Source organism: Canis lupus, chromosome X (genome assembly GCF_011100685.1).
Source record: "Canis lupus familiaris isolate Mischka breed German Shepherd chromosome X, alternate assembly UU_Cfam_GSD_1.0, whole genome shotgun sequence".
Taxonomy (NCBI): domain Eukaryota; kingdom Metazoa; phylum Chordata; class Mammalia; order Carnivora; family Canidae; genus Canis; species Canis lupus.
The window spans coordinates 118,605,421-118,629,232 of NC_049260.1; the positions used below are offsets into that span (position 1 = coordinate 118,605,421).

The 23,812-nt window shown below is 50.3% G+C and overlaps 1 protein-coding gene across 1 annotated transcript; it reads right to left on the reverse strand.

The window, feature by feature from the left end:
* Positions 1-210: 210 nt before the first annotated feature.
* Positions 211-20,640, reverse strand: IDS (iduronate 2-sulfatase). Its single transcript, NM_001048125.1, has 9 exons — positions 20,544-20,640; positions 19,951-20,087; positions 19,129-19,306; positions 16,746-16,834; positions 14,030-14,230; positions 12,352-12,522; positions 7,197-7,323; positions 4,219-4,392; positions 211-701 (listed from the first exon to the last, which is right to left on the reverse strand). Exons 1-9 carry the CDS (start codon positions 20,638-20,640, stop codon positions 211-213), a joined length of 1,665 nt encoding a protein of 554 aa, NP_001041590.1.
* Positions 20,641-23,812: the final 3,172 nt, after the last annotated feature.

Below are 23,812 nucleotides of genomic sequence, written 5' to 3' on the forward strand. Positions count from 1 at the left end.
TCAGTTTGATTACCAAGCAGAAATTAATAAAGACTCAAATAAATAAAAAATCAAGAGGTTGGGCTATTACATATTCTTAGGCCAAACTGTTGACACATGCTTTGATTGCCTAGCCCTCGGGTTGCTTCCAATATTATGGGTAATCACCAAATAACCACCTCTAACTCTTGCTCTCCCCGGCTGGAAGGGAGTACATTATATATGCCCTCCTCAGTGGTTGGCGAGAAAAATGGCATCAAATGCTCGGAGGAGGTCTTTGCCCTGGGAGTCATTATACATGTTGTGGTCCTGCAGAGGGTCAGAATCAACAAAATACAGTTCCCCTGCATGCACGTCAGAAAAGTTAGCCAGAAATTCATGGGGACTGAAGCCAACCCACACAGTGTACCTATAGTCTATCGTGCGTATGGAATAGCCCATGACCTTTATATCTTTTAAGCTCGGCTTGTCAGAATTCCACTGAGGAGAGTCTGCAGGCCGGGGGTACTGGCTATAGGCAATAGACTCACGGGGATTACCACGAAGGTGCGGGTCTCCTTCCACGTCCTCGACTTGAAAATGCTTCATAAGGTTCTGGCCTTCTCGGCACAGCTCAACGTGAAATGAGGGAACAGGACAGCGAGGTGGAACATGCAGTCCTGCGAGTCCTGCGAGCGTGGGGGAGAGAGAGAGAAGTTCCACGAGGTCCGTGACTTGCCGGCCTGAAAGAGGAAGTGATGTGGCTGAATGGACTGCTTTACAGAAGCCTGCACAGCTCACAGGATGAAGAAGGGAGCACATCTGGGTTCCTGGGTTGTCTTTTGTTCTTGTGCATTTATCTTTGGCCCAAGAGAGTCTAGGAACACGACCAACTCAGCACCTCACCGAACAGAAGGATGCAAAACAAAAGTGCCCAATGGCCAGGTGGCACTTTTAAAAACTATGGGAATTCTGGAATCATTGATTCAGGCAAGGATCACCAATGGAAGCTTGGATTTTTACCACTGGGTAAAAATCCGTTGAGGGACAGGATATTCAGACTCAGTAGTCCCCCACCCACAGATCACGCCCTTCTGGATGTCAGCACACCCCCTTTAGGTTGTGGCACAATATCAACAACCTCACATTTACCACCTTCACTGTTCTGGGGCATCCGGTTCAGGAGCATGGAAAACATCTACATCGTTGTGCAGCCATCCCCACCATCCAGGTCCAGAACATTCTCACCTTCCTGCACTATAACCCACCCTCATTAAACACTCCCCTTCCGTCTCCTTCTCATCTCTGCCAGCCCCCAGCACCCTCCGTCCTACTTTCTGTCTCTGTGAATTTGACTCCTCGAGAGACCTCATCTAAGTGGGACCACCCGCTATTTGTCCTTTTAGGACTGCTTCTTTCACTGAGCACAATGTCCTCAAGGGTCACCCAGGCTGTGGCCAGCATCAGAAGGTCCTGCCTTTTCTAAGGCTGAGTAACACTCCACTATATTGGGAGACCACATCTAGTTTCTCCGCTCAGCCGGCAACAGACACTTGGGTGGATCCCACCTCCTGGCTACTACAAATAATGCTATGACCATGCCCGTGCAGGTCTCTGTTCGAATACCTATGTTAATTCTTTGGGGCATCTACATAGGAGCAGAATGGCCAAGTCACACGGTAATTTTAATGATTAACCTTCTGAGGAACCACTGAACCACCGTCCACAGGGGCTACACCATTTTTCCTCCCTGCTAGCAGAGGAGGGGTCCAATTTTTCTGCACCAGGCCAGTGCTGCAGGTTTCTATTTATTTGGATAAATAAATGGGTATGAAATGACATCTCATGGTGGTTGATCCATCTTTAAAGTCTCAATCCTATGTTTTATACTGATTCCTGTTAACACTGATCTGAGTTCTGGGCCCTCATTCTGGCCTTTCTGGATCTTGAAGATCCTGCTTGATATGGCCCAGTTTCATTTCCTATACATTTGATTAGTAAGTAAAAGAAAAAGGAAAAAAAGTAAGGAAGCTTAAGAAAGATACTTTTAAGATGGTGAGACTTGGCTGACCTGACCGCCTTAATCGGGTGACCAAATGCGGCACCGCGGATGATGGTCAAAGCCCCTAAGAAGCATCCCCACCGTGACACGATGGGAGCACACCATCTGACAGGTAGTGCACACATCAAAAACAGTGACCCTGAATCCAGTCATGGGGAAGCCATGAGATATATCCATACTGTCAGGTCCTGCCCAAGACAACTACCCAGTATGCTTGTAAAAAGATAAGTTCAGGAAGAAACAGGGGCCCAGATCACGCAAGATCCTGTCAGCCATCAGGACTCTCACTCAGTGAGACAGGAGTGTAGGAGGCTCCAGAGCAGGGCTGTGACACCACCTGACTCAGACTTTAAGGGGATCACTTAGGTTATTGTGAGAAGGATGAACTCCAGGGGGCCATGGGCAGAAGCAGGAAGACCTCGGGAAGCAGGTGCAGAACCCCAGCAGGAGATGTGGTGGGGTGGTCCAAGGTGGCTGCATGAGGCAGTGACAAGCAGTGTGGCTGGACTGAATGGAGAGCGACAGGCTTGCTGACAGACCTTGTACACATGGGGGATGGGAGACAAGCAGGGGTCAGGAGGGTACAGTTTTCTGGCCATTCCCTGAGAGAGGAAGGATGGTGAGAGGCTGTTGCTGAAAGGCCAGAGGCTTAGCTTGAGCATGCCGAACTGGCCGAGGGCAACGGGCTATTGGAAATCCAAAGTTCAGGGAAGAGACGGGGGCTAGAGACAAAACTGGGGAATAAACTGGGAACAGTGCAGGGAAATGAATTTATGACTTGCTGAACACCACTCCCACAAAGTTTCAGAAAACATTCTCAACCTGGCAGATTTCTCCAAGCAAACAAAGGGCTATAGTCATGCCTTAAAATGGTATAAGCTTTTACCCAATGACCTGAAAGGAGACAGAGCACATGGCACACAAAAATCATGTTGAGAAAATAAAATTAGGCCGCATGGAGGAAACTTGGAAAGATCCAATAAAGTCAGGATGATGGGCCAGAACCAAAAAATATAATAATAATCAACAGGAATCAATATAAAGGGCAATCAATATAAAGGGCAAGGTTGGGATCCCTGGGTGGCGCAGCGGTTTAGCGCCTGCCTTTGGCTCAGGGTGTGATCCTGGAGACCCGGGATCGAATCCCACATCGGGCTCCCAGTGCATGGAGTCTGCTTCTCCCTCTGCCTGTGTCTCTGCCTCTCTCTCTCTCTGTGTGACTATCATAAATAAATAAAAATTTAAAAAAAAGAAACATCATTTAAAAAAAAAAGGGCAAGGTTTATTTTTTTTATTTTTTTTAAAGGGTAAGGTTTAGATGTTAAATGGATTTAGATGGATTGACTGCAGAAGTCCAGAGAGGGGGCAATCTGATTTTGCTGAGTTTGTGGGAAAAGGTCTCAAAAAAAAAGCAAAAGTAGCCTGAAGTACACAACTCATCTCTGCATGGAACACATCACCTTGGGGAAACAACTCACAAAGAACCTACACAGGTCACCACATGAGGCAGTAAGGGGTATCTTGTTCCAGGGCCCTTTCTGGAAATGTTTTCTCACATGGGAGCTTTTTGGAAGGAGAGACCAGGACAAGCATGGGCCTATTGCTACCACAAAGGAATGGCTGCAGGCCTGGTGGGGGTTCAGCCTAGAGAAGACGGGCGTCAGCGTCGTTTTCGAGGCTGGGATGGACCTGCGTGCCAAAGTCACAGTGAACTTGACCTTCATTGTTGGGGAGGCCGGAAGCAGAGTCACCTGGCTCTGACTTTATGGATCTAGTGGCTCACCAGACTCCGAGCTGCCAGGATGGCAAATGTCTCCCTCACAGAGGGCTGAGTCCCTGCCAGGAGCATGTAGGGAGTGGAGTGGCGCTTCTCTGTCAGGGGGCAGTCCCCACTCCGGCACGGTCTGCCCCCCTTCTCCGAGCTTCGGAGCACACAGCTGTCACTGCCCCTCATCCTGGGGGTGTCGCCCACTCCTTCATCCCTCCCCATCCTCTGGGCTCCTCGCAGACAGGGGGCATGCTTGCTGGCTCTGGCCCTGCCACTCCTCCCTGACCCCCAGGTACTCAGGAATGCCGATGCTGGACAGGAAGGGAAGATGGGCCAGGCCAGCCCCGGGGCCATGACCTGGGAAGGTGGTTCACAGGTAAAGTAGAAGCAGTTTACTATTAGGCAATAGTGCTCCGGCAGTATTTTATACCTGGCTCCATCAATTCCTGGACAGAACTGAAAGGGTCGATGTAAGGGAAAAGCTTCTCGCCTGCCTCTGGAAGTGGAGCTGTCCTCCCGGGAACATAGAACATCAAGGGCACACGCGTCGTGATGTCAAAATTGCTGTATTTGGCCCATTCTCCATGTTCACCCAGTGCCCATCCTGGTTTGGGAAAAGCACAGGGTAACAGAAAACAATGATATCACAGCTTGTTCACTTTAGATCACATTACATTCCCTGCTGTAAAACCCAGAGGAAGTTGGGGCGCCTGGGTGGCTCAGTCAGTTAGGCATCTGCCTTCAGCTCAGATCATGATCCCAGGTCCCAGGATCAAGCCCCACATCGGGCTCCCAGCTCTGCGGGGAGCCTGCTTCTCCCTCTGCTTCTGCCTCTCCCCTCTGCTCATGCTTCCTCGCTTGCTCTCTCCCTCTGTCTAAAATGAATAAATAAAATCTTTAAAAAAAACAGAGGAAACAAAATCTCAATCATATAGAAGAAATTCCTCTGTAAGTACCAGAAAAAGGGCAATTCCCCTAAATACTGCTTTATTTGAAGTCAGTTATTTGTCTCGAATGAAGAAACCTCTAAAAGGAAAAACAAAAAACATACTGAATTTCCAAACAGAACTATCTTCTTTTAGCAAGCAACTTATGCTCATACCCAGCTTGGGCTCCAAGGGACCAGGGACCCCTTGCAGACGTGCCAACCCCTACTGAAAGGCGCTCGTGGAGATGGCACCAGCCAGCACCATCACTGCCTTGTCTCGTGTTGCCCTCTCTGGACACAAGTCCCACAGGTGCTGGTTTCCACTTGAGGGTGTGTGCCACCAAATAATAGCCATGACACTGTCACGATCATGCACATTTTGGAAAGGCAAGAATGTCTTGTTCAATTTTTAAAATATACCACAGACCAAAAGAATATACCTTGATTCCAGATCCTTAACCTTGATGAAAAACATAACCGTCATAACCCTGATTGAAAACCTTCCTTACAAAAGACAGCTTGAACACTCCATGCTGAAAATTCCTAATGTTGCATTGGAGCACCCTTTTTGATAGAAACTTAAAAGCCAGAGACTGCACATTGAGTATTTCCAGGTTACAAAATAAGCAAAGCCACATCAAGCTACCATGTGTGGATCTGAGAAGGCTTTCATGGTTTGGAGGTAGTCTCAGAAGGGCCATCTGGGAAGGGTCATTTGTAAGCACTGCAGCTGCCTTAGAGCAGAGAGCTCTGAGTGGGCCTTGCCTTCTGCATGGGTGCAGTGAATTGTGTTAACACTGGAAGAGGAAACTGGGCCCTGACAAGAGGGGTCAGGAATGGATGGCAAACCATTAGGGAGACAGTGAGACATTATGACACCGGCGTATATAACAAAATAACGTGGGTCTTTTACAATGCTTAAGGTAGGCCTGTGAGAAATCACACGGAGAACTGTCCGTGACGTTAAGCAAACTAGTGAACAAAACTTTTATTTATTTATTTATTTATTTATTTAATTTATTTATTTATTTATTTATTTGTTTGTTTGTTTATTTATTTATTATTTTAAAAATTTTATTTATCCACGAGAAACACAGAGAGATGCAGAAAGAGAGGCAGAGACACAAGCAGAGGGAGAAGCAGGTTCCATGCAGGGAGCCTGACATGGGACTCAATCCCGGGTCTCCAGGATCACACCCTGGGCTGAAGGCGGCGCTAAACCACTGAAAACCACCTGGGCTGCCAGACAAAACTGTTTATAAGCACAATCGATCCTGCCTTGTTCCAGGACTATACATTACATGTCCGCGCGCGCGCACACACACACAGACACACACACACACACACACCCCACAGCTACCTGTATATACAACCAAAGGCTGGCAAATGGACCCCAGACCTGTCAGCACCAGTTAGCCCCGCGCAGGTGGGATAAAAGGGCAGGGTGCTCTGGCCCTATGTTATATGCCCCAGATGCTTTTGTCTTTTTACGGTGACTGTAAAGATCTACTGTTGTCCCATTGCATAGTTTACGACATTAAAGAACTGTTTTCCTGTTTCTCAGTCTGATAGTGGCAGTATGGTTATACTTTAAAAGACCTACATTTTTTAGAGAGAATGTTCAGAAACCTGAACCACCTGGGATTGGCTTCAAAATAATATGGGGGGGTAGGGAGGGATAAGGATGAGACCAGACCATTGGGAGTGGGTGGTTGTTTATTCTCTATTCTTGAGCATGTTAAAAGTGTTCAAATAAAGAAGAGTTTTTTAAAAATAGTTTCAATTTTTGGAAGAAGTGGGAATCTGCCACAAAACAGACAAAGCATCATGAGCCCCAGGCTCTTGGGGAAGAGTATTGGGACTGGGGGTGGAGGAGTGAAATCAGGTCTGAGGGCCTTGTTGGGCCCTGCCAGGATTATTCTGGATCCTCCTAAGAAGAACTAAAAGTCCTCCAAATCTCTGGATTAGAAGCATGGGTTAAGGGGATCCCTGGGTGGCTCAACACCTTAGCGCCTGCCTTCGGCCCGGGGCGTGATCCTGGAGTCCCACATCGGGCTTCCTGCATGGAGCCTCCTTCTTCCTCTGCCTGTGTCTCTGCCTCTGTGTGTGTGTGTGTCCCTCATGCATAAATAAATAAAATATTTAAAAAATATATTTAAAAAATTTAAAAAAAGAAGCATGGGTTAAAAGGGCTTCCACCCAAGAGGGTTCCTGCTAAATTCACCAAGAAAAAACGGTTGGTTGTTATGAGGTCCCCATCCAAGCATCCACAATGCTCCTTGGACCCAAAAGAGGCCTGCCTCTTTGGAGAGAGCTCCTGGGACTAACAAGACCATCATAAAAGCACCCCAAGACCCCAGACTTGGGGCACTGCTGATTCCCAAAAGAGAACACACCTGTGTTGAAGGCAATGTAGAAAAGCACTCTTCATGGAGAAGTCCAGATGCGCCAAGTGGCACCAGGGCACGAAAAATGCTTACCGTGATCTGAGGCAAACACAATGATGGTGCTGTTGGCCAGCTGGAGATCATCCAAAGCACTCAAAAGGTGGCCAACCTGCGTATCCAAATATGAAATGGAGGCAAAGTAGCTCTGGCGGATTTTTCGCTGCACATGAAAGGAGAAGGCGAGTGAGTGCAACCTGAACTGCGGTGGCACATGCAGAGGAGTGTAACTTGAACCACAGTGGCACATACAGAGGAGTGTCACCTGGGCACTCCTCCACTGATGCCCTTGACCCTCTCAGCCAAAACACAGAGCACATTTACCCGCCATCTGTGTCCCTGTGCCTGCACGCTGCTGGTGATATCCAGGGTCCACAGCAAATCCAAAAGGAATATTCTTTTCTAGGCAAATCCTATTTCACTTAAGGGCACAGGTCATGGCAGATGGATGGGCCACTTACCTTCCCTTTCTGTCTCTTTCACCTACTCTTATGGGTCCCAGGAGATGACCATATAAACTGAAACATATCCCCCAGTCACTCCAAACTCTGCTGAGGGCAGTGCCAAGGACCCCACAAAGCTCTGTTCACTCCCAAAGGACCAGAAGCTGGAGGGCTTAAGATAAGAGAAATCCACCATCTCCCAGTTCCCGAAGCCAGAGGCTGAGATCCAAGGTTCGGCAGGGCCTTGCTCTCTCCTGGGGCTCTGAGGAAGGGGCTTGCCACTGGGGACCTCTGCTGGCACCTGGTGGCCTCGGCTGTCCTGAGCTTGTGGCCTACCACCATGCTCTCTCCCTCCATCCCCACACGGCCTTCTTCCTGCATCCCTTCTCTTACAAGGACACCCGTTGTACCACTCCAGTATGACCTCAACTCATGACATCAGCAATGACCCTAGTTCCAAACAAGGTCCCATTCTGAGGTACTGGGGGTCAGGACTTGGGGTTTTCAAGGAACACAAGTGAGCCATGGGTGTGGGTCTTTCTTCTGACTACTCTTTAACCCAGGGGGACAGCAACTGCTTATCCTCGACTGAGGCTGTCAGGTGAGGCTCATATGTAACAAACTCCCAGCAGGCAGAAGATGAACAGTGGAGGATAAGAGAGCAGCACACCCTGCATGGTCTCTAAACCCCAGAAAGAGTTCCGGAGCAGCCAGGCTAAGCCCTGATGTAAAAAGCCACCATCGTTTCTGGGCTGACTCTCCTCTCAGCCTCATTCACAAATATCAAAGAAAACCAGGAACCTCCCCCCAACCCCCACCAAGGGTGAGAAACAAGGGAGCTGCCAAGCTACCAGACCAACCCCAGCTTCCGCTATGTGCCCAGCCCATCTAATCAGCTGGACCCACTGGCTTCTGTGTCACCACCAGAGGGAGAGCAGTCAGCAGTTCACCTGTTCTCCCCTTGTGGCAAAGATAAAAATGCCCGTTTAATCTTCTAGAAGGATTACGATGAACTCTGGCCTACTTCTACTTTCTGGTAGAGGTCTTCAGTCTCTAACTTGGGGAACTTTGGTCTCTCTGTTGACCAAATACACCTGTCAGGGTGACTGTGTCCTATTCAAGGGTATGCCCGACTTCCTGTGATGGTCCCTGGAGATAAGGTAAGAAGCAGACGTCGTCCTCGACCTCAATGAGCCACTCATCCAGTGAGGGCACAGGCATGGAGACAAGTAAACACACGCTATTGATGGGACCCAGGGATGACATAGGAGAATGAGTCCTCAGAGTCAGGCTAGGGAAATCAGGGAAGTCTTCACAGATGAGGTGGCATTTGAAAAAAGGTGCTGGCAGTCAGACAGCGGGGGTGAGATGCTCTAAACAGTGCCTGCACGTAGACTGGTATGGAGTCACCAAAGACTCGGGCATACCTGGGATCAAATGGCAGGGCCAAGAGGTGGATGAGAACACTGAAAAGGCACATCAGGGCCACATAATACAGACCTGATGAGGCCACTCAAGGAGTGGAGGTCCCCAGCTGGAAGCCAGGGGAGGCGCTGAGGCTACTCAAGGCAAGGTGATGAGATCTGGGCTGCACGTAAGAATCTGACAATGGCCCAGAGTACCTGCCAGGGCTCACAATGAATGGCACTAGATCAGCACTGCACTCATAGGAGGAGCTCGACAGACACTTGTTGAATGAACAAATCAAACCCACACCCCCACCTTTCAGTGGTCCTGAAAGGTGTGCTAATGGAGCAAGAGGGCAGTAGGGACCCAAGAGGAATGTAGGGAGATCAAGGAGTGTGGGCAGTGGAGGGAGCTGGCAGGGAAGGAGATGAGGACCCCAAGGGTGACTCTAGATTTCTCGTTCAGCTGGTGGCACCATTCAATGGCATGGGGAGCACCAAGAGAGGAGGGGGAGGGGGAAGAAGGAGAAAAGGAGGAAAAGTGGGAGGAAGGAGAAAAGGGCCTGCAAAGCAGAGGTCTCCATGGGCATCAGCCTGGCAATGACCCTCACAGGCAAGTAGATAGACATGTCTGCAATCAGGAGCAAGGCTGGGACAGGAGGGGTAGTTCCAGGAGTTATCTACAGCGGGGCTCAGGGCTTGGCTGGGGACGAGGGGCAGAAAGGTCAGAATGGGGACCTAGGGGCTGACCCTGGGGAGCAGCACCCTCTAACTAGACACAGAAAGAGGGGTGTGCCATGCGGAGGGGGCCCGAGTGGAGGACACGTCCAGGAGGAGCAGCACTGGGCAACAGTGAGAAAGTGGCAGGGACTTTGGGAAGGTCAGGACCCACAAGGATGAGTTTTATTTGCCAAAGAGGACAGTGCTGACCTAGGTGAGGGAGCTGAGTGGGCTGAGGGGGGCAGAAGGCTGGGCAGAGGCGGATGAGGAACGAATGCCCACTGAGGCCACATTTCACTCCTTCTTCCTTGCGGGGCTTGTGAGGGCATGGTACCATCTGCTGAGAGATGGTGAAGAGGGGTGTGAGGGGCCGGAGGGGAGCGGCAGGGGTTCAGAGCAGTCACACAGGTAAGAGAGCCCACATGGATGGGTTGCTGTGCTGGAGGCCAGGCCTAGAAGTGTTTCTCCACCTCGTGGCTGCAGGCCTTTACTCCAGCAGCCTCAGGACCTGGGCTTGAGAGCAGAGTGGGGGCTAGACCATCCTGTGGTCAGGACGCTGCAGGTGGGGCGAGGATCAGTACACATGTGTGCCGAGGGCCTGGTGAGAACAGTAAGCCACCTACTCAGGAGCAGAGTGCAGAGGGGACCCAGAGTCAGGGGGTAAGGAGAGGTCTACCCTCACAGTCCTCAGGAGGCGTGTTGGGGACCATGTACATGAAGTGAAAGGGTGGTGAGAAGAGACTGTGGTCAGGGTGGTGACCGAGGAGGAGCCAGCCTGGGAGGTGAGTGGGCCCCGAGTGTAGGCCCTGAGGTCACTGGCTCCCATGGAGTAGAGCAAGGGGCTGGAGGCTGAAGAGGGCAGAACTGAGAGACTCAAGAGCACAGGAAAACATGACCTGGACAGAGACACCCAAAGTTGTAAGGGAGCAGTGAGCAGAGCTCAAGTTTATGGTGACTGTAGGGGCAGCACACAGGCACAGTGGGGAGATCCTCGGGGCTCTGTGCGGGATGATGAGGGCCTCTGAGGGAGCCTAGCACTATCCTAGGTGCTTCCACAGGTTTGCTGCGCTCCTCACTGGAAACCTCTCTCCATCTCATTCCCGTTTCACAGATGAGGAAGCTGAGGCTCAGAGAGGTAAAGGGATTGGCCAGAGGTTGTGCAGCTGGCATGGGGCAGAACGGGAATCCGAACCCAGGCTGCTTAGAATGGACAAGACCAACCACGAGGCTCTGGCATTACATGTTTCTAGGGGTGAATTCGGACTCCCCTTGGCACCAACTGTATGACCTGGGGCAAGTCACCACCCCTCCCTGCCTTTAGTTTTCTCACCTGGATGACAGGGAGGACACGTACCTCACTCCGTTTCCAGGGGCTGCAAAGGAGATGGCACACAGAAAATCCTAAGCACCTTCCCGGGACACAGTCCATTTTAAAGGGATATTTTAAGTGACTGTCACTAACAAGGCATCCGGGTGTAGCCTCGGAGATGCCATTCGAGCCACCTTGTTCTCAGAACCCCTGCTATGAGAAGTCAGGGACAGAGCGACGTGATGAAGCCACCCCTTTCCAGACTCTTACCACCATGGGAACCTTGGGAGTCCAACAGATACGAGGGGCCACCCCCTTACCAGCAGCTGCCCCAACAGCTTTCAATAGCAAGACATGCCTGTGTATTTTGTTCTGTTTTGAACTTTACCCTATGGCAGTATTTTCAAGTTCTGTGTGCATCAGAATTGCCAGGGGTGCTTTTGCGAATTCAAGTTCTCAGGCCCCACTTCCAGCTCCCAATTCCCTAAGTCTGAGTGGGGCCAGGACTCTGCACTTCCAACAAGCCCTCACGGGGATTCAGAGGCAAGTGGTCCAGGAAGCGCCCTTTAAAAACACTGCCCTCTATCTTCCATTGCTGCCTACTAGAATATTCGCAATAGTAACATATTAATAACATAATATTTCATAGTATGCAGGGCTGCATGTAGAATACTCTGCAAAGAGCATTGGTTGGCATGTTTCCTGTACTCCGGGGAGAAGGTGAGTGATGAGTCAGCTGAGGATTCTCTATGGCTACTACACCTCCGCATGATGGCAAGGGGACATCAGATGTCACAGCTGGATGGCACTGGCCACAATGGTGCCCCAGCTCCCTGTGTGTCAAGGCCCTAATCACCAAGCCACCACCCAAGAGTGACGGGTACCTGTGTAGGCTTCCCCACAGAAGGGTCATGCAAGTGCCAGCAAACCAAAATTCTGAGCTGCAGAGGAGCCTGCCCATCCCCCTATAGCTGCTGAACTGTCACATGAATTAAACAGCATTCCCCACGACTTCGCGATGGGCTGTCCAGGCCTCCTCTCTACCCCAGTGCCCACATCCAGTGATCACCAAATCTCCAGATGCCCTCCTTCATAAGTAGAGACACGGATTGGGAGGCTGTATCCAACCAGCACCTCCCATATCCTGAATTCCTCCAGACCACCCCCTGCACCAGCCCCTCCCAAGACACCTAGTGCAGAGAAGATTCTTAGTACAACACGATGGGTGGAGTGGTGTCTACTGAGAAAAGTGGTGTCACCAATGACATCATGCCATAAGTGCCCAGGATTTCCCCAACATATATCCTTGGTACCTGAAAATCCACAGGAATTGGGCCATAGGGCACACTCAGGTTCAAGGCCTGGACGTCCTCTCGCTGCCTGATGTCCATCCAGGGGTTGTAGGCCACGGGAGGGAGGCCAGCAGGGACCTCGGGGTCAGGAGCCAGGGTGATGTTCTCCAAGGGATACAGCTTTTGAAATTCCTTGGGGGAAAAGCACATAAAGACACCAGGTTGTCATTCTTCCGGCAAAGGCACAAGGCTGGGACTGTACAGATCTTTCTGTCTTTTCTCTAAGCCTGTGATGCGTTTACACAGTGGCTCACGAGCACTCCCCAGGTACTTTCCCCCATCTGAAGGTCAGGCCTAAGGTCACTCTCATAAGATACCAATGGGAATGAAATCATGCCACTTGTTTCCTATAAACCAAGCAGCAGCAGCTCTCCTTTTTCATCCAGATCAATCTCCTATTCCTGTCCCCGCTTTCTACCTCTCCTCCAGCTGGAAAAGGAAGGGTGGAAGGGTGTTTCCTGTTCCCAAAACCTCCCTCAGGTCTGGCAACTCCCCAAGAATGCTCACAGACCTCGGCACAGTCATACCCATGGCCACTAAATGCAATCAGCAAGGGGAAGAGCCACGTGGATGAAGTCCAGGGAAAATCAGACACAAGCTTCCAGAATCTTCTCCTGGTGAAGTCACACAGGATGTGCTTAATTCCTCCAGCGATGACTTGTGCGACAACGCGTGTGAAACCCTGTTGCCATGGAAGCTCATTAAAGCCTCGGCACCCAGGCTGTTTCCTGGGGCTGCTCACCCAGGCACCCTCTGCCTGCACCAACCAAACCTGCAGACTCCAGGCAGGAGAGCAGGGCTGTATGTAAACAGTTTGGACACACTGAGCCGCTCATCACTGTGGAAGCACAGTGAACTCTCCCAAGATCCAGGTTCCCAGAGGCCAGCCCAAGGCCAACCTCGGAAGCAGGCCTTGCTAAGGAGAGCAGCCAGGCCTGCTGGGTTAACTCCTGTCCACACAAGAACAGCAGTGAGTCACACTCCATCAAAGGGGAATAGATCTGGCCAGGAAGGCGAGATCCCCTGGGCCAATCAAAGCATCAGAGTGTGCCTTTTGCTCTCTACTCCAGTCACAAATGAGGGGCAGTCTTTACAAAGTCAAAAGAATGGGCTGCTCAGGCCCAGGGAAAACATCACAGGGAAAAACTGAAAAAGATTTTTTAAAAAGAGGAGACTACTTGCTCTAAATGATGGACATGCAAGCACAGCATTCAAGGTTCCAACAAACAATGCAGTGCCTTGAGTTTAAGGAGTCTGATGTGCCAGGCTCATGGGGAGTGCCAATTCTCAAAGAGGGCTTCATGTTCCTTGGAACTGTGCCCCGAAGACAGTCCCTTACTGCAGCCATCAGCAGCCAGCTCTGACTCACTTCTCCATGTTAATGTCACCATCCAACCCAACGTGTGCTCCCAGTGGGGAGGTAGAAAGCCAACGCTTTCTGACAAGATTCTTATGTGCCCTAAGTCTACTTCCTAGCCTTGACCTCTGAATCCCATCTTCACACCTTTAAGTACAGTAGTGCCATCAGGCATCCCTGGTGACCAGGTGACAGGATGTGGCCACACGACACCAACCCCTCCTCTGACAAATGACACAGCCGTCATAGCTGTGGGCAATCAGCCCTCAGGCAGCTCCTCACCTTGGGGTATCTAAAGGGGATGTGTGGCTTATGATACCCAACAGCCAGGAAGAAAGGACGGGTTGATGTTTTTGTCTTTTCCAACAAGCGTATGGCTTGCTCAGTGCTCTGTTTGTCAGGCAAGGTGCCCTCTGGCACATCCGCTATGTCCACAGGGCAAAGCAGGTTGGCATGAAGTTCTCCGTCTGGCCCCCTACACGTCTTTCAAGACAAAACATAGAAAGTCAGCTCTTTAAAGGCAAGAAATCGAAGTCATGAAGGTTACACACACAGTGAATTTAGCATTCACAGCAGCAGCCTTCTATTTCCTTGTCCTGTTGACTGGTCGGGCACACACCAAATAGAACTAAAGCAGAGAAGCGTTTCCTCTTTTCCAGGCAGGGGCCAAAAAACCACCAGCTCTTAGTTTCTTGCTGCTAATCCTTTGTCTCAAGGTCATAATTAATTAAAGGAAACCCACGCAAACTAATGATCAAAACAGATCTGTCTCCAGCTCAATAATAAAAAAGAAGCCAATTAAAAAATGGGCAAAGGACTTGAATAGACATTTCTCCAGACAAGACAGATATAAGGGCCAACAAGCACATGTAAAGATGTTTCGTGTCACTGTTCATCATAGAAATGCCAATCAAAACCACAGTGAGGTTTTGCTTCACACACTTTAGGATGGCTACAATTTTTAAAACTGACAATGACAGGTGTTGTGAAGATGGGAAGAAATCGGAACCATCATACGTGGCCGCTGCGGATGGAAATGGTGCAGTTGCTACGGGAAACACTCTGGCAGTTCCTCAAACAGTTAAACATGCTGTTATTACATAACCCAGCAATCTCAGAGCTAAGCAGACACCAAGAAAAATTAAAATCTAAGTCTACCGAACTCATGCTCTCACTCTCTCGCTCTCAAATAAATAAAATATTTTAAGAAAGAAAGTAATGAAGTTCTGATACATGCTACAATGTGAATGAACCTCAAAAACATTACGAATGAAGCCAAACGGAGGGTCATACACCGTACGATTCCATTTACATGAAATGTCCAGAATAGGCAAATCCATACAGCAAGAGTATAGATCAGTGGTGTCAGAGGCTGGCAAGGGCACTTTCTGGAGTGATGGAAATGGTCTTAAATTGATTTTGTCAATGGCTGTGCACAACTCTGAATATACTAAAAATTATGGAATTGTACACATTAAAAGGGTGACCTTTATGGTATATAAACTATATCTCAAAACATTTTTTTAACAAAAGGAAAAAAATCTTTGATTTCAAAAACTAAGGCTTATGAGTGACAAGGTCCCACTCAACTGGATAAGGTGACAATCCATGGAATTTCCAGATCCTCAACTATGTCAGGCACAGGATGGAACCTACTGCTTCACTGCCCAAAGTGGTCAGGTTGCCCACAAGGCCAAAGTCAGTTGTGACCATGCTGTCAGCCTCAAAAAGATGCAAGGGCAGTAGCAGCTACTGCTCCATCTCAAAAAGGAGGGTTTTTTCATCAGCCAGCCTTGGCCACCAAGCCCTCAGGCAGGACAGCCCAGCACCTGCCACACAGGTCCTGCTCGCCCTCTAGGTACACAGGATCTCCAGCATTCACAGGGGTCTGGGACTGTCAGACCTGCTGCTTTGAGGACAACTGTGGGGGATGAAGACAGAAGCCAGCATTTGTAAGTGAAGTCACTAAAAACTAGCAAGAAGGTTTCAGGGAATGAAAGCATTGAGACAGGGCTTTCCAATTGCATTCTGGTGGTGCCCAAGCCATAAGCCAGAGGCCAGAGCCCTCAGCTCTTGCTGTATTCTGAAATGGAAAGGTGTCAAGAATTTAGAATACTCCTCTCCACCCCACCAATCACCCCCACCACCCTGCCTACATGTGTGCTCCTCTCCACTTGCTCCAAAATCTCCAAGGAGAATGGCCTAGCTCAGTTTTCCAACTGCTTTTCTGACTGTTTCAAATGTGAGGTTTAGTTTCATTTCTACATTAGAGGTTCCTCTGAAACAAGACTGAAGTTCCCTGTAGACTCCTTTATTTTCCATGATGCTCTAGAATTTTAAAACCCCCATCATGGGATCCCTGGGTGGCGCAGCGGTTTGGCGCCTGCCTTTGGCCCAGGGCGCGATCCTGGAGATCCGGGATCGAATCCCACGTCAGGCTCCCGGTGCATGGAGCCTGCTTCTCCCTCTGCTTGTGTCTCTGCCTCTCTCTCTCTCTCACTGTGTGCCTATCATGAATAAATAAAAATTAAAAAAAAACCAACCCCATCAAAGGTCTCAGCACCTGATCAAATACATTAGGCTTGAGCCAGGCAGACAGATGTATGCATGCCTCTCTCCTAATGTGGGCCAAGGCTCCTGGAGGACAGGTCACTCTTCTCCTTTCTGGGTCTTGGTATCCCCTATAACCTTCAGCAGAGAGCATCATCCAGAGAGATTAAGCACCCAGGAGCCATTACATGAGTCTTACACACTAGAGCATAAGGTTCTAGAATAAGGCATACCCACCAGCTTCTAAAATGAAGCCGCCTCTCCCAATGGATCTAATGTTAAAGCTCCCAACACCTGTCTCTGTCAAGTCATGATCACAGACAAAACCCACAAAATTCACTGTACAACCGACTCGAAAGAATACGTGGTATATACACAGTTAACCTTTATTTGCTTGACAGGAAAAAAGCAGTTCTTCTTCAGAACAGTACCTTTTTCACATCCTTACCTTGGTGTTCTCATACTTTTCAGAGGAGGGATGATAAGGTGGAATAGACCAGCTATATGGAGAATCATCACTATAATTGGAAGATATTCCTTAAGGGGGGAAAAAAGAAAGTCATTAAATATAATCTGAAGAAGGACCCTTCAATGCCCTCCCCGCTCCAAAATAAAACTTTGTGAATGACAACAGAAGTATTACTTTCCTTCTTTGGGACTTGTTTCCTCATCTATACAATCAGGAGCTTAGGCAGATGATGAGAAATCCCCCTGAAAGCCAACTCTCTAGGTTTCTATTTGGGTACTAAGCATCTGACCTAGCCCTTAAGCCCTGGTAATTAACTCTAGGCTCTGAGCAAGGCGCTCACAAAGCAGGGTGGGGGGCAGGGGGAATCAGCCAGGCCATACAGCAATGCAGCCCTGCAGAGCCCTCGATGGGGCCTCTCTGCCACCCTACAAAGAGGAGCAGAGGCAGCAGCACCACCATGGGCCAGGTGGTGAAGGGGAGGCCCAGGGAAGGTGGGTGCCTTGACTGGTTCCAACCACATAGATGAGTGAGCCGGCACCCAAGCCCATGCCTTGGGACCCCAGGTTCAGTGCTCACTCATGAAGCAGAAACCCACCCCTAAGCTCAGCAGTCTACAGTCTATTTAGGAAAAGAAAAGAACAGTGAGACTATGGAAGGATAGCCAGTTGTCTAGAGAGCAGAAGAGCCGTGCAAGTGGGGGAGCCACAGAGGTGATGGGTCAAGGGAGGGGGGCAGTGAGGGCTGTGAGGAGTCAGTGAGGCTTGTGCGAGATCTGAGGGGAGGTGTAACCTAGGGGGATGAGAGAGTAGGAGCAGAGAGGGTAGAGTAGGTAGAACCACAGGAGAAAGCATCACCAGCATCATGACCATTGGGGCTCCAACAGGAAGCACGAGACCAGGCAGGACTGGAGGGACAGGGGACAGTGGGTGGAAGGCCTATCAACGCAGTAAGCACAGGGGAAAGGGCACCAGAGGTGGACAGGCCTGGGTTCAAATCTCAGCACTGCCCCGTATGACCCACGTAGCCTTGGGCAAGCTACATGACTCCCATAGGCCTCAAGTTCCTCCTCAGGAGATGATGATGATGATGTTGATAATGATAATGATGATAAAAACCCACCTTGCTTGCTGCCAAGGAGAGCAAGCAAGGTGGGTTTACAGGAGTGGCCAGATGGGAACTGGCTCGTACCTGGCAATCAATTGGTGGTGGCTGTTGTCTCTCCTGAACAGGTCCCTGCCTCACACACAAGGTCTTGAGAACAAAGACCCAGTTGAAAAACGTGTTTGCACAAGGACTGCAGGCAAAGATCTTGTTCCCTCGCTAAAACCAAAGCAGCTATGACTCATTTTCCAGAGAAGGAACGTGAGGCTCAGAGAGGAAGAATGGCTTACCCAAGGTCAACTGCATAGCTAGGAAGTGGCAGAGCTAGGACTGGAACCCGGGAGCCCGGATCCCTGGTGCCAGTGTCCGTTAGTCCCCTCTACCTGCAGAGATGTTCATCCCAGCAGCATGTGTGACGGCGGGGGGTGGGGGGGGGACCTGAAATCAACTTGGGACCAAAGTATAGCGTATCTGTGTGTGAGACTACTGTGCTGCTGGGAAAAATGTCTTTGCACAAGGGGGAGCCATATGGGGAAATGTCTGTTTAAAACATTCACGACATAAGATTGTCTATACCGGAAAATCTCAAATCAGCCAGCTAATATGCCTGGAAGAAGGGGACATCAAAATTCAGCCCCCCTAGGTGTGATGCAATTACAAGAAATTCATACCCTTTAGTTTAAACTTTGCTTTTTTCCCCAGCTTTTTGTCAAATAATCATGCCTTACTTCAGTAATTTTTAGGTTTTTAAATTTGGCATTCTCGTTTTGGCAGTGTTGGAAGTCAGCACTAGTGGCCCCTGGCACCCTTCAGGCCTTGAGCACTGGCTCACACTCCGCATGCTGACCTAACTCACAGACAGTGAGCAGCTGCCTGTTTATTGGAATAATCCCCACAGCCACCCTGGCCTCATTTTACTGATAAGGATCCTGGGGCACAGATGGCCAGGTGCAAGCTGGACTCGAACCCAACACAGCCACCTCCCCAGCCAGCGCCGTCCTTCTGCCTAAAAAGCCAAAGGAACCAAACAGCACCATGACTAGTTGCCAAAAGAAGAAAGTCCTCCTACCCTTTGTCACTTTTGGTGAGAACATGAAGCTAAGGTGAGAAATAGTATTTTGTACAAAAAACAGCAGTGCCTAATGAGGTGTCCACCCAGCCCAAAAAGGCCTCTGCAAAGACAGCCCAATCCCCCAGAGAGGAATTCCAGCCCTTGGGCACAAAACACAAAAGACCCCAGATTTTGGACAGCAAACAGTACCAGGATGAAAGACTTTTCCAACCGACATGGTCACGTAGCCATTCTCCTTGAAGTATTGGGGGAGGGTAGAGAAGTTTCCAGCATGTACCCTCCAGTAGGAATTGAAGTCATACAGGCGGGTGGTGTCTGGTCTCCTCCCAGTGAGGAAGGACACACGGCTCGGGGCGCACACTGCTTGCTGTTAGGAAGCAGAAGCAGAAAGAAACATCCTCAGAGGCAAATACAGTCTGGATGCTAAAAGGTAACCAGGCAACCTCAAGAGTCCTCAGCAAAACAGCTTGGCAGCTGAGTCATGCAGATCTCAAAGCCAACAAGTGGGATTTCGGCCTCACCCAGCCGCCAGGAAAAAGTCTTCCCACAAAGAGGCATGAAAGCACTCGGGCCCTCAAACCAGCAGACGCTTGTGTCCTGTGTGGTGGTGTCTCACAGATGCACAGTGCAGGCAAGGGTCTTGAGGGCAGCCCTGGGAGGGGGCCCAGGGAGGAGGGCCACCATGGCAAGCTGCATGCTGCTTACCTGAGGTCAATTAGCAGACCTGAGAGTGGCATTCTGTAACACTCCTCCCCTCTCAGGCAATCCCCTTTGGGGCAGAACCATCCTGAGCATGTTAGAGCCAAGGGACAACCTGTGCAGAGCTTAAAGGCACAAGCTTGTTTGCCTTCACACAACCAGGTTTTCCCTACCGCCATTTTCCAGACTATGCTTCCCTCTAATAAAGAGATGCCAGGCACAATCTGTGCCATCTAACCATAGCTGAAAGGACCCCATCCCCCAACGCACGGCACAAGGTACACAGCCACACCTAGAGGTCCCCAGACATACCTGGGCAAAGGCATTCTGGAAGAGGAGGCTGTGGGATGCCAGCTGGTCGATGTTTGGGGACCTTACAAGCTTGTCCCCATAACAGCCCAGGGAGGGGCGCAGGTCATCAACGATGATCAGAAGGACATTCAAAGGAGCTGTACAGGAGGGAGGAGCTTCAGTGAGATCACCTGCAGTGACAAAGAACTTCCCCCACCCATGTTGGTGCTAGGGTACTGAGTGGCCCTAGTCTGGCCCCTGCACCCTGGACAGCCCAGCCAACCAAGCCAGAGAGTGAGAGACTAAGGGCTCTGTGCCTCAGGGAGAGTGAGAGTGATGCACAGAAGAAGCCCCAGTCCTGGGTGGCAGAATTAAGCTCTGGGTATGACCTCAAGCCTGGATGAGGGAGGGAGGGAAGGAGAGAAGAAAGGAAAGAAGAATTTAGAGAGGGACAGAAGGATGGACGGGGGAGGAAAGAAAGGATAGTGAGAGGGAGGAAAGGAAGGATGGATGTTAGAAGGAATAGTAGGTGGGACAGAGACGGGAAGTTAAGGACGACTGCAGGCACAGAAGAAGGTAGAGCCCGCAATCTGAGCGCGGGGCCAGGGCTATACCTGTGGTCAAGTTGCTGGGCGCCGCAGACTCAGCGGAGGCGCAGACGGAGGACAGGACCAGGCCAAAGCAAAGCAGGCACCATCCGCCCGGCGGCATTTCTTCCCCGGCGAGGCCACTCCGGGGCGATGGTGACAGGCGGCGGCCGATGGGCCGGCCGCGGGCCCCGCGTCGCCGTCGCCCTCTGCGCGAAGCGGCCGCGGCCGGCCCTAATGGCCGGAGCACCGCGGCCGGAATGCTAGTGCGCCTGCGTGCCTCGTGCCTGCCCCGCCCCAGGGGCGGGGCCTCCTGGCTCGCGAGGCCCCGTCGCGTGACCCGGCCACTGCGGGCGGGGCAGCGGGGCCGCGGGGCGAGCGCTGAGCAGCGCGGCGCTGCTGACCCGCCAGGCTCGAAAACGGGTTGGGGGGCGACTCCCTTGCAGCGGAGCTGCCCTGAGAATCTTTCCAGCAGTTTCCAAAGATTTGCGATGCAACCAGTCCTTAACCAGCAGTTTTCTGCCTCTTTGCCTTTGCTCGTTTTATGCCTTACACCTGGAAGCCTTTCCCTTCCCTCGTCTCACCATTAAAGTCACATTTCCTTGCAGACCAGCCCAAATGCCATTCTCCTTCAATGCAGCCCTTCCTTCATCTAAAAGGACCCGCCTTTCATGCATTTGTTCAGATACCTATACCAAGCCCCTGTTGGTGGCTCCGGAATTCTAAGCCCCTGCCCTGGTGGAGCTTGCAGACAATAAATAACCGAATAAAGAATGGCAGTGGGCTGGCACGGTCTGGACAAAAATAAGGCAAGGTGGAGTTGCTTGTTATTGTCTGTAGGGTGGTCAGGCAAAGCCTCACTAGTAAAGTGACATTTGAAGGAAAATTTGAAGGAGGTGAGGGATCAAGCAGCTAGGCTGTCTGCAAGAAGGATGCTCCAGGCAGAGGGAGCAACCACGGAGGAGAAGCACGCGTGACAGTGCGAGAGGACAGCACAGCCGCTGGCTGGTTGGCAGAGAACTGGAGATGGGCGGCAAGGTATAGGAGACGGAGTTGTGAGGGCCCCAACCTCCTCCATAGCAAGAATCCTTCACAGTCTGCCTGGGGCTGATGGTTGAGAAGGACAGCACAGTCCCTCTTGCTCCCAGTCTCTGACCCACCCCCACCTCCCACTGAGATTACCTAACACTATGCCACGAAGATGGCAGATTTCTTTTCTTTTTCTTTTTTCTTTTCTTTTTTTTTTTTTTTGCGTACAGGAATACATAAATACTAGTATTATTATTGGGGGCTTCCTATAACCCAGGCAACATGCTAATTTTCTCCTCACAGCAACACTGTGGGCTAGATGCTACTACTATCATTCCTATTTTATAGATCCAGAAATTAAAACTCAAAGAGCCTAAATCACTTAATGAAGGACACACAGACAGGAAGTGGAGGAGCAGGGCAGTTCTCTTTGAGAGGCCTGCTTCCTCAGGAGGTAGCCAGGACACGGTCATCATGTGCAGCCTGCTGCCAGGTGCTGCCGCCCCTGCTTTGCTGTTTCCTCCGGAGCCAGCGTGGGTGGTTGTTCACACTGGAGCCTGGGAAGCCATGCTGCAGCCTCTGCCTGCACTCCCCAGACCGGAGCATGCTGAGTCCCTCAGGTGGGCCAGTCCCAGCCAAGGACCCAAGCTGTCAGGCCTCAGTGGGCACCTCAACTGTCCCTCCTTGTCCTGACACTTCCCTTGTATTGGTGGCTGCTCAGGGTCTTAGCCTTTCCCTCTCAAAAGTATGACCTTAATGTTTCAGGAAACTGAGCCTGATGTCAACAAAGACTCCAGTGCACATTTAGAAAAGCTCTCTTACCTTTATTTCCTCTTTCCTTGGCATCTGTAATACTTTCTCATGGCAACAAATATCTCCTGTGAGCTTGTGAACTAAGCACATAATTCCATCATACTTGACTTTATCAAAAAGCATTTAATAGGGGCACCTGGATGGCTCAGTGGTTGAGCATCTGCCTTCAGCTCAGGTCATGATCCTGGGGTCCTGGGGTCCTGGGATCCAGTCCCGCATCAGGCTCCCCATAGGGAGCCTGCTTCTCCCTCTGCCTGTGTCTCTGCCTCTCTCTCTGTGTGTCTCTCATGAATAAATAAATAAAATCTAAAAAAACAAAAGCTCTTAATAAAAAAATATTCAGTAATCCCCAGGGTTAACCAAAGAAGGGAATGAGGGAAGTCATATACAGTTCCTACCTCCAAAAATATCTGCAGTTCTTTTGTGGACTCCCTTCTAGTTGGCAAACATTTCCTGAGCTACCCCATCTAGGCCCATGGGCGGGGGTGGGGAGGTATATGAGGAATAGGAGGTAGACTGGTCCTTGCAGGCTCTCCACCCCACCCCTAGGCCCCACAGTCCATGGGGAGGAGAACAGTGTAGCCAGATCACCGTCATAGACGTGGACTTCTGATTTGTCAAAAAGTAAAGTTTCTCCCGAGGAAGCAGTTGGATATAAAGACAAGTTTGTTCAGTCCAATGTTGATTCTAGCACCCTCTGACGTACTGCTGAGGTGCTGGAGAACATCCAGAAGGAGCAGCTGGAAAGCCTGTTCTGTTGCACAGCTGGGTCTCTAGTGGCAGATAGGAGGGATCAGATATGGGGCATAGGATGCATTTGAGATGGAGTCTCATCTGCATCTTCTGGGATCATTTTTTTTAAGATTTTATTTATTGATTGATTTATTCATGAGAGGCACAGAGAGAGGGGCAGAGGGAGAAGCAGGCTCCCTGCGGGGAGCCTGGTTGCATTCCCTTCTGGAGTTCAGAGTCCTCTGTCAAGCTTATGTGGTTCTTGGCTAAAATCCATTTCTTTGTGGTTCTAGAGACCAAGTTCTCAGCTTCCTACTGGCTGTTGGCTGGAGGCCACTCTCAGGTCCTAAAGGCTCTCCAAAGTTCCCTGCCATGTGGCTGTCTCCAGGGGCCATTACCATATGGCTTTTCCAAGACCAGCAGGAGAAGTCTTTGTGTGTGCTAGCAAGATGAACTCATATGTACATCATAATGTAGTCACAGATGTGAAATACTGTCCTGTGATGTGATGGCCAAATAATTCTGGGCAGAAAGGATGGCCTCTCAGTCTTTAATCTAGCTATGGTCATAATCAAAGAAAAGATGAGGGAAGAGGGGACATCTTCAATGTTCCAACAAAGTCCAGGAGGCCACAGAACAGAGCTGAGATTGAGCTATCAGGGCAACTAGAGTCGTTTGGAGGAGGAAATGCAGAAGTAGAGGGAGATATGATGCAGGAGACA

What these genes read in the sequence shown, in the direction of transcription:
- IDS (NM_001048125.1), bottom strand. Translation starts at nt 20,640, where the DNA reads ATGCCGCCGGGCGGATGGTGCCTGCTTTGCTTTGGCCTGGTCCTGTCC. An exon ending in TGGAAAAGTCTTTCATCCTG is followed by an intron (nt 16,835 to 19,128) that starts GTACTGTTTGCT and finishes TCCCCCCTTAAG; the next exon opens with GAATATCTTCCAATTATAGT. An exon ending in CCAGGAATTGATGGAGCCAG is followed by an intron (nt 702 to 4,218) that starts GTATAAAATACT and finishes TTCCTCTTTCAG; the next exon opens with GCCGGCAAGTCACGGACCTC.